General features: G+C 54.3%; 1 protein-coding gene across 1 annotated transcript; it reads left to right on the top strand.

Moving 5' to 3' along the window:
- The first annotated feature begins 276 nt into the window (after positions 1 to 276).
- OTUD3 (OTU deubiquitinase 3) lies at positions 277 to 8,832 on the top strand. Its single transcript, XM_054395003.1, has 8 exons — positions 277 to 449; positions 1,351 to 1,499; positions 2,969 to 3,081; positions 5,805 to 5,927; positions 6,376 to 6,501; positions 7,045 to 7,141; positions 7,389 to 7,570; positions 8,558 to 8,832. Exons 1-8 carry the CDS (start codon positions 277 to 279, stop codon positions 8,732 to 8,734), a joined length of 1,140 nt encoding a protein of 379 aa, XP_054250978.1. The 3' UTR covers positions 8,735 to 8,832.
- The last annotated feature ends 473 nt before the right edge of the window (positions 8,833 to 9,305 follow it).

The raw sequence follows: 9,305 nt of genomic DNA, 5'->3' as shown, positions 1-9,305 counted from the left end.
CCTCCTGGCTACAACCTCCCTTCAGGGAGTTGTAGACAGCAATGAGGTCACCCCTGAGCCTCCTCTTCTCCAGGCTCTTCTCCCAGCCGCTCCAGGCTCTCGGCAGCAGCCTCTTTCCCTCTGCTTCCCCCAGCCTGAGTTCCCAGGACCCCTCTTTTCGCTCTCCCCTTTCCCCAGCCGCTCCCGGAGGACCCGCCGGCGGTCGCGCCGTCCGCTGCTGCGCCGCTCGGTAGTGACGCGGAGCAGGCGGCGCAGGCGCCCTGCCTGCCGCCGGGGATGTCCCGCAAGCCGACGGCCAAGCCCCGGCCCGCCGCTGCCGGAGCCAGGAAAACGCGGCGGCCGCGGCAGCCCCCGGCCGGCCAGGCTCCCGACCCCGCACCGGGCCGTGGGGGCCTCGCCAGGCAGCTGCGGACCCTCGGCCTCAAGCTGCGGGAGGTGCCCGGCGATGGGTGAGCGCCGCCACCGCTCTGCACGGTACCCCCCGGGGCCGGCGGCTCCCTGCGCGTCCTGCTTCCGGGGGGTTCTCCTCCTCGGGGTGGGGAGGAGGAGCCTGTGGTCCCCGGGGGCTGAGGGCTTTCCCCTCAGGGTGGAGTGGGACCAAGGATCTGCAAGAGTGAGGCTGATCCCCGGCAGCCGTCGGGACCGGGGGGACCTGCTCGGGGGTGGGGCGAGAACCCTGGGGCTGCGGGACTTTGGCCCCTCACCTGCTGGGCTGAGGGCTCTGCTGGTCCTGAGCCTGATCCCCAGGCAGGATGAGTGCTCCCTTGGCCCCTCACATGCTGGGCTGAGGGCTCTGCTGGTCCTGAGCCTGATCCCAGGCAGGATGAGTGCTCCCTTGGCCCCTCACCTGCTGGGCTGAGGGCTCTGCTGGTCCTGAGCCTGATCCCCAGGCAGGATGAGTGCTCCCTTAGCCCCTCATCTCCTGATCTGAGGGCTCTGCTGGTCCTGGGCCTGGTGCCCCGAGGGGCTGGGGGTCTGCACTGCCCTGCTGAGCGGAGCAGAGGAAGGTCCATAAGCTTGGGGTGGAAGGGTCACTGGATGTGTGTGCTGAGCACCTGCTCAGCAGGTCATGGTGGTGTCCTTTGTTGCATTCTGTCATTTGGTGGCAGTTTAAGCCAGTCTGGCCCAGTGCTGTCCCTGCCCTGTTGGAGCTGATGAGGTTTGCTCCAAACCTTATATCCTTCCCAACAATTCTCCTCATCGCAGCAGGCACAGGGAGCAGAGTTTCGTTCAGGTTGACTTTTTTCCCTTTTCCCCCTTATCCACGGTGTTCTTTCCAGGTCGCTGATTCCGTGTCCTGCCTGTGAGCTCTCTTTCAGTCCCTCCCACTTGTGGTTTCTCTCCCTCCAGCAACTGTTTGTTTCGAGCCCTGGGGGACCAGCTGGAGGGACACTCCCGGAGCCACCTCAGGCACCGCCAGGAAACGGTGGATTACATGATCAAGCAGCGGGAGGATTTTGAGCCTTTTGTGGAGGATGATGTGCCCTTTGAGAAGCATGGTATGGCCTCTGTGGGGCACTGGTGAGAGGGCTCTCTGTGGAACATGGCTGGGTTAAGGGCTGGACTCGATGATTAAGAGCCCTGCAGAGAAGGACTTGGGGGTGCTGCTGGGGGAGAAGCTGGCCAGGAGCCAGCAATGCGTGCTGGCACACCAGAAGGCCAATGGCAGCCTGGGATGTGGCATGTCCAGAGAAGGGCAACGAGGCTGGTGAGAGGCCTTGAGCACAAGCCCTATGAGGAGAGGCTGAGAGAGCTGGGGGTGTTTAGCCTGGAGAAGAGGAGGCTCAGGGGAGACCTCATTGCTGTCTGCAACTACCTGAAGGGAGGTTGTAGCCAGGAGGGGGTTGGTCTCTTCTCCCAGGCAAGCAGCACCAGAACAAGAGGACACAGTCTCAAGCTGCACCAGGGGAGGTTTAGGCTGGAGGTGAGGAGAAAGTTCTTCACAGAGAGAGTGGTTGGCCATTGGAATGTGCTGCCCAGGGAGGTGGTGGAGTCACCATCCCTGGAGGTGTTCAAGAGGGGACTGGACGTGGCACTTGGTGCCATGGTTTAGATAGTCATGAGGTGTAGGGTGACAGGTTGGACTCGATGATCCTTGAGGTCTCTTCCAACCTTCTTGATTCTATGATTCTATGAAAAGCAGTGTGGACAGAGATGGAATTCTGCCCCTCTGCTCTGGGGAGACCTCAGCAGGAGTATTGTGTCCAGCTCTGGGGTCCTCAACACCAGAGAGACATGGACCTGCTGGAGAAAGTCCAGAGGAGGCCACAAAGATGATCAGAGGGCTGGAGCACCTTTGCTATGAGGACAGGCTGGGAGAGTTGAGGCTGTTCAGTCTGGAGAAGAGAAGGCTCCAGGGAGACCTTAGAGCTGTGTTTCAGTATCTGAAGGGGAGCTACAGGAAGGTTGAGGAAGGACAAGGAGCAATGGTTTGAAACTGGAGCAGGGCAGATTTAGGTTGGACATCAGGAGGAAGTTCTGCACAATGAGAGTGGTGAAATCCAGGAACAGATTGGATGCTCCCTCCCTGGAGGTGTTCAGGGCCAGATTGGATGAAGTCCTGAGCAACCTGCTCTAGTGGAGGTGTCCCTCCCATCCTTGAGGACCCTTCCAGCCCAAACCATTCTGTGATTCTATGACCTTAGCTAGTGCCATTCAGGTGACACATGGAAGCTATTTGGTGCATGGAAGGCTCAGTGCATGGCACTCTACCTTCTGAGCTAACCCAGAGCTGATAGCCTCACACAGCCTAAGGCTGTGCTGGGTGTTTCAGAGGTTTCTGTGGCCATTGAAGGCTCATTAACCTCCGCTGATGCCAAACTCTTGCCTCAGCAGACTGTTTCACAGCTGGTATTTCCTTTCTTGGGCTTGTGCTGACATTTTTTCCTCTCTATCCCTCCTTTTGCAAGTGTCAGAAAGGTTTCCAACTCTTGTGAATGTTTTTTTTGTGGTTTTTTTTTTCCTTCAGTTACCAACCTGGCAAAGCCTGGTACCTTTGCTGGCAACGATGCTATTGTGGCCTTTGCAAGGAACAATCAGATGAATGTGGTTATTCATCAACTTAATGCTCCCCTGTGGCAGGTGAGAACCCAAACTTCCCCATTTTGGCCTGAGTTGTAGCTGGTGAAGCTTCCTGATCTGTTAAAGAGGGTAGGTGTAGCTGGCTGGACACGGGGTACAGCTGTGTTTGCTCTTTCAGCCTTGGGGTGAAATGTTCCAGGTTTCAGCCAGGAGAGGGGGAGGGAGTGAAAGAAAACTTGGAATGCCTGAAAGGTGAGCCTGTGGAAACACAGCAGCATAGGTTGGGTCTAGGCTGCTGAGATTACAGCATTTGTGTGATTTGAAAGATTTTTACATTGCTCTTAAGGATATTACAGTGAGGGTGGAGAGACACTGAAGCAGCTTGCCCAGGGATGCTGTGGATGTCCCCTCCCTGGAGGTGTTCAAGGCCAGGCTGGATGAGGCCTTGAGCAAGCTGGGCTGGGGGGAGGTGTCCTTGCCCATGGCAGGGGGTTGGAACTGGAGGATCTTGAAGGTCCCTTCCAACCCAAACCATTCTATGATATGTCTCTCCTGAAGGTCAGACTGCACATGAGTGATTTTCTGCTAGGAATTTGAGCCAGGCTTAAGGAAACCTGTATGGTGAGTGAGGAATATGGAAGGGAAGACACAGCAAGGCTGTCCCTGCAGTGTGTTGGAATGAAGCTCCATCAGTTCTCTGTGGGATTTGGAATGAGAAGGGCAAGGAAGATGGGGAAGGGTCTGGAGAAGAGGGCTGGTGAGGAGCAGCTGAGGAGAAAAGGAGGCTGAGGGGAGACCTTCTGGCTCTCTGTAGCTCCCTGAAAGGAGGTTGGAGGCAGGTTGGGGTTGGTCTCTTTTCCCTATTTACAAGTGATAAGAGGAAAGGAAATGGCCTGAAGTTGCACCAGGGGAAGTTTAGGTTGGATTTTAGAAGAAGTTCTCAAAGAACTTAGTGGGTTCTCAAAGACTGGCACAGGCTCCCCATGGAGGTGGTGGAATTGCCATCCCTGGAGGGGTTTCAAAGCCCCAGGGATGTGATGCTGAGGGCCATGGTTTAGCCCCAGCCTTGCTGGAGCCAGAGAATGGTCGGAGCGGACGAGCTTAAAGATCTTTCCCAACCAAACTGCTTCTGTGACTCCACGATTCGAAGTGTGGAACTGATGACTGGAAACTCTCTGTTGTGACCTCTGCAGCCATCAGTGGCACCCAAGCCACAGGGGTGGTGGAGAGGTGCCTGGGGGTATGTTCTGTGAGCTGGGATAAGCTGAGTCAAAGACGTAAAAGGATTGGGAAACTGGGGGGCCCTGCAGCCAGGGTTTCCTGTCCTTGGCTTCACTGACGTCTTCCCCAGGAGAGCTGTCAGCTCTTTGAACTCTGGCTCAGCAGGGGAGCAGAGGGGACCTGCCATTGCAGGGTGATTTTTTTTTCTGCATTCCTTGCAAAGCTGGGAGTGCTGCAGGCTTTCAGCCAGCAGTTTGAGGCAGGGGTGATCGGGGTCAGAAGTCTTCTTGCATAAGCTCAGGTAATACTCCGAGCAGGAATTTTCTGGGGAAGCTGCTGTGCTCAGTGCTGACAAAGCAAGGAAAGAGTTGGTTGGTAACAGGGCTCCTGAGTAGTGGAGTTCATGCATTCTCATGGATTGGCTTTGCTTCTGTGAAGGAGAAGGACTTGGGGGTGCTGGGTGATGAGAAGCTCAACGTGAGCTGGCAATGTGCTCTCACGGCCCAGACACAACCCTGTCCTGGGCTGATCCCCAGCAGTGTGGGCAGCAGGGGCAGGGAGGGGATTCTGCCCCTCTGCTGTGCTCTGCTGAGACCCCCCTGCAGTGCTGGGGCAGCTCTGGATCAGCACAGCACAGACAGGGACCTGGTAGAGCAGGGCCAGAGGAGGCCACAGCAATGCTGGCAGGGCTGGAAGGGCTCTGCTGGGAGGCCAGGTTGAGAGAGTTGGGGTTGTTCAGCCTGGAGAGGAGAAGGCTCCAGGGAGACTTTAGAGCAGCCTGCAGGATTTGAAAGGGGTTGCAGGAGAACTGGGGAGGGACTTTCTCCAAGGGCATGGAGTGACAGGACAAGGGGTGATGGCTTCAGACTGGAAGAAGCTGGATTTAGATGAGCCATGAGGAAGAAATTCTTCCCCATGAGGGCTGTGAGGCACTGGAAGAGGTTGCCCAGAGAAGTTGTGGAAGCTTCAAACCTGGAAGTGTTGAAAGCCAGGCTGGGTGGAGGCTTGAGCAAGCTGGGCTAGGGGGAGGTGTCCCTGCCCATGGCAGGGGGATTGGAACTGGATGATCTTGAGGGTCCTTTCCAACCCAACCCATTGTAGGATTCTATTAATCTTTTAAAAACCACACACACTAATGTGACCTGCTTCAGCCTCTTGTCCCAGCTGCAGAGCAAAACCTCCTGTGGGTAACCTGGAACAGATTCTTTTTTCCTTCATGTTGGAAGGCAAAAAGGCATCGTCCTCTCAGTGCCACTGGACTGGCTCTGACAGGATGGTCTGAAAAACAGCAGCTCCTGTGGAAAGTGTGAAAACTTTCCACTCAGATCTTTTCATTCCATGTTGTGTTTGCTGTGATGCAGCTGCCCCAGTGCTGTGTCTCTGCCTCATCCTTGAGTAGCTCTGTCACTGCTGCAGGTGCATCTGCTCGACACTTTGTGCTTCAAGATGCTTCAGTGCTTTGTTTCCCCATCACAGAGTTTCTCATGGCTTCAGCAAAATAATAAAGCAGTGCTGAAGTTGAGGCCCAGGTCCTCATTTGCAGTTTGCTTCCTTCCTTTTAGATTCGGGGCACAGACAAGAGCAATGTGAGGGAGCTGCACATTGCCTATCGTGATGGAGAGCACTATGACAGTGTGAGGAGAATCAATGATGATTCTGAAGCTCCAGCAAATCTTCAGATGGAGGTGGGTTGTGACAGAATGACCTGAGTCACCCTCTGGGGGAGAAATCAAACAGAGGAGTGCTGCCAGGGGATTTCCTTCCGTTGAGGCTGAGAAGAGTTTGGTCCCTGTGTCATGCTGAGGATAGAAGAGCCCCCAAGGCCATCATGAGTAGTGCTGTTTGCCTTTTTGAGACAGGCTGGGAAGTGTCTACATCAAAGCTGACACTGTGGATGTCATGAAGGAACCCCATACTCATGCACTCTGAGCTCAGAAACAAAGGGGAGGGAGGAAGGAGCTGGAAAAGGAGCTGGAAAAGCAGCAGCTGGGTGCAGCAGTCCTCTCCATACCTCACTTGTCAGTCCTATTTCCATGTCCCATTCAACTGAGGGTGATGTTCAATGGGTTTTTGATGCAGAGGATGAAATTGTTGCATGGTTGTGTGATCTGCTGGGCTTTGCTCTGCTTGTAGATGCTTCCTAAAAATGAATCTGATAAGGAGGAGGAAGTGAAGGCCCAGAGGGGTGACTCTGAAGATGAGACTGAAGGTGAAATGGAAGATGCAATACAAAAAGTCTGTAATGCAACAGGGTGTTCAGTAAGTATTGAAGAGCCTGGTTGGGCTTGAAAGCTTGAGACAAGGGGGAAAAATTCTAAACAATACCAATCCTGGAGCATTTCAGCACCAGGAGCACAAATCAAGATGGTTTTCAACCCAGACCCAAGCCTTAAAGCCAGATGAAACCAGGTGTTCTCTGTGGGTACCAGAGAATTTGGGAAGATTTGTGTTGCAGTCTCTCTGAAAATTCACTTGGGAATGAATTCTGCAATATTCGAAATGGTTTGAGGTTCCCAAATGACTCTTTTGAGACCCTTCACTCCAGGAAGGACATTGGAGTGGGTCCAGAGAAGAGCAGTGAAGCTGGGGAAGGGCTGGTGAGGAGCAGCTGAGGGAACTGGAGGGGGTGTTCAGCCTGGAAAAGAGGAGGCTGAGGGGAGACCTTCCTGCTCTCTCCAGCTCCCTGAAAGGAGGTTGGAGCTAGGTGGGGGTTGGTCTCTCCTCCTTTTCCAACCCAAACCATTCTGTGATCCTGTGAGGTGAACTCCCCTGAGTTCTCTCTCTCTCTCCTGTTGTGGACAGGACATGGATTTAGTCAGCCGGGTTCTGGAAGAGGAAGACTACAATGTAGACTCTGCAATCTTTGCCATCTTGCAAGTGACTGAAGTGGACAGAATGGGTGAGTAGATGGAGGCTGGCACCTCAGAAGGCTTCCTGGAGTGAAGGGTTAGCTGCAGACAGCACTTCAATGAGGACAGCAGGGTCTGAAGCTTGCTGTCAGCAGTGCTGCTGCTTCAGCCCTTCTGTGCTCAGCGTGGTTGGTAGTGAGGGCAGGTTCCATCCAGCTTCCAGGATTCTGGAAGAAGGCTGATGGTGAGGCAGCTTCTGGGTTGAGTGTGTCTGAGAGAACCCTCTGTTGGTGGTAGGTCCTGAGGAGCAGGCTGATCCCCAGAGCAAAGATGAGGAGTGGTGTGGCAGAGCGCTGCAGAGGGAGACCAGGAGTGGTTCCAGAAGCCTTGGAGGTCAGAGCCTGCATCCAGGGGAAACTGAAGACAACAAAGGACAGCCTAGACCTGATGAAGAGGAGCGAGCTGGCAGGAACCCAAAGGTGTGTGAGGATGGCTTGGCAGGGGTTTGCACACCCTGCAGCAGGGATTGCTCAGCCAGCAACTGTCTTCTGCTTGGAATGAAGGAGAATGAAAGGAATGAAAGAGAGCTGCTGCTGCTGCACTGCTGCCACAGCTGTGGCTTCTCCAGTGCAAACGTTTCCCAGTGACATGTGGCAGAAGGACACTCAGTAAAGTCCTGATAGCTAGTTTGCAATCAGCATTCTCTGGCAGCTGCTTTGCTATCTGCTGCTCTGCTTTTCAGTGTGTTGGTGCCCATAAGTTCACCGTGAGCCCAAAATTTGGTCTCAGGGCCAAGGAAGGGCAGTGGTGTCCTGGGGTACATCAAGAAGAGGGTGGCCAGCAGGTTGAGGAAGGTTCTTTTCCTCCTCCACTCTGCCCTGGTGTGGCCTCATCTGGAGGTCTGGGTGTAGTTCTGGGCTCTCCAGTTCAGGAGGGACAGGGAACTACTGGAGAGAGTCCAGTGGAGGCTCCAAAGCTGCTGAGGGGCCTGGAGCAGCTCTGTGAGGAGCAAAGGCTGAGAGCCCTGGGGCTGAGAGCCTGGAGAAGAGCAGCCCCAGAGGGGATCTGAGCAATGCTCAGACAGAGCTAAAGGGTTGGGGGCAAGAGGCTGGGGCCAGACTCTCATCAGTGGTGCCCAGGGAAAGGCCAAGGGGCAATGGGCACAAAGTGGAACCCAGGAGGTTCCATTTGGAAATGAGAAACTTTCTCTCAGTGTGAGGATGCTGGAGGCCTGGAGCAGGCTGCCCAGAGAGGTTGTGGAGTCTCCTTGTCTGGAGAGATTCCAAACCCTCCTGGGAATTGTACTCCTGGTCAAGCTGCTGTGGTTGCCCTGCTTTAGCAGGAGGGGTTTGGTCTGGATAATCTCCAGAGGTCCCCACCATGCTGAGCTTCAAGGATTGTGTTGTTTTTCCCCCATTGAACAGAAGATGTGTTTTCAACTCTGTGTTTTCCTCCCTCCCTTTCAGGTATCTAAGAAACAGAAGAAGGAGCAGCAGAGGCTGGAGAAGAAGAAACGTCAGGAGGAGAGGCACAGACAGAAGGTCCTGGCCACCAAAGGCAACTGTGCAGACAGCAGCAGGAGAGAGACAGACTCCAACAACCATGTCACCTTGGTGAAGGCCATGGCAGCTCTAAACATATGACTGAATGTCTTCTGGGAGCCCTGGGGAGAAAAGCAAATAAACCTGATGGAGACAGAGCTGCCCTTGAGCACATGTCCAAGCACCCATTGTGACCTGCAGGTCCCTTCTGAGCACAGGGTGAACTTCCTGCTGCTTCACCTGGGGGGGGGGGTGTGGGGGAAACAATTGCTCTGTGCTCCTGCATTGATCTCTGTGTCAGAAGAGCTGTTTGAACTTCACAGGGAGTAGAGCCTTGGGTTGATGGCTTTGGAATTAGGTGGAGGTGAGAGATTTGCTTTGACATCAGCTTATTTTTAGGGGTTACATCAACTTTGGACTTGGCTGTGCTCGGAGGAGCTTTGGTTTGCCCTGCTGAACAAGTCTTACCTCAGGAATGGTTTGTTGTTTGGTTGTTTGTTTTTTTTTTCTTCTTCTTTTCTATTTAAGTGTAAATAAAGTGAACAGGATCCCAGAATCCTTTCCAAAGCCAAGGGTGTCAGCCAGCTCTGTGTCCAGAGGGAGGTTCCTCATTCCTGTCCACGTGGGAATGCTGGGATCAGCTTAGATCTGCCCAGTGGTTGTTCAGGAGTGA

Source organism: Indicator indicator, chromosome 32, assembly GCF_027791375.1.
Source record: "Indicator indicator isolate 239-I01 chromosome 32, UM_Iind_1.1, whole genome shotgun sequence".
NCBI lineage: Eukaryota > Metazoa > Chordata > Aves > Piciformes > Indicatoridae > Indicator > Indicator indicator.
Note: the sequence above shows the minus strand (reverse complement) of the source record. Positions and strands in the feature narration are given on the sequence as shown.

What these genes read in the sequence shown, in the direction of transcription:
- OTUD3 (XM_054395003.1), top strand. Translation starts at nt 277, where the DNA reads ATGTCCCGCAAGCCGACGGCCAAGCCCCGGCCCGCCGCTGCCGGAGCC. An exon ending in CAGCAAATCTTCAGATGGAG is followed by an intron (nt 5,928 to 6,375) that starts GTGGGTTGTGAC and finishes CTCTGCTTGTAG; the next exon opens with ATGCTTCCTAAAAATGAATC. An exon ending in GACTGAAGTGGACAGAATGG is followed by an intron (nt 7,142 to 7,388) that starts GTGAGTAGATGG and finishes TGTTGGTGGTAG; the next exon opens with GTCCTGAGGAGCAGGCTGAT.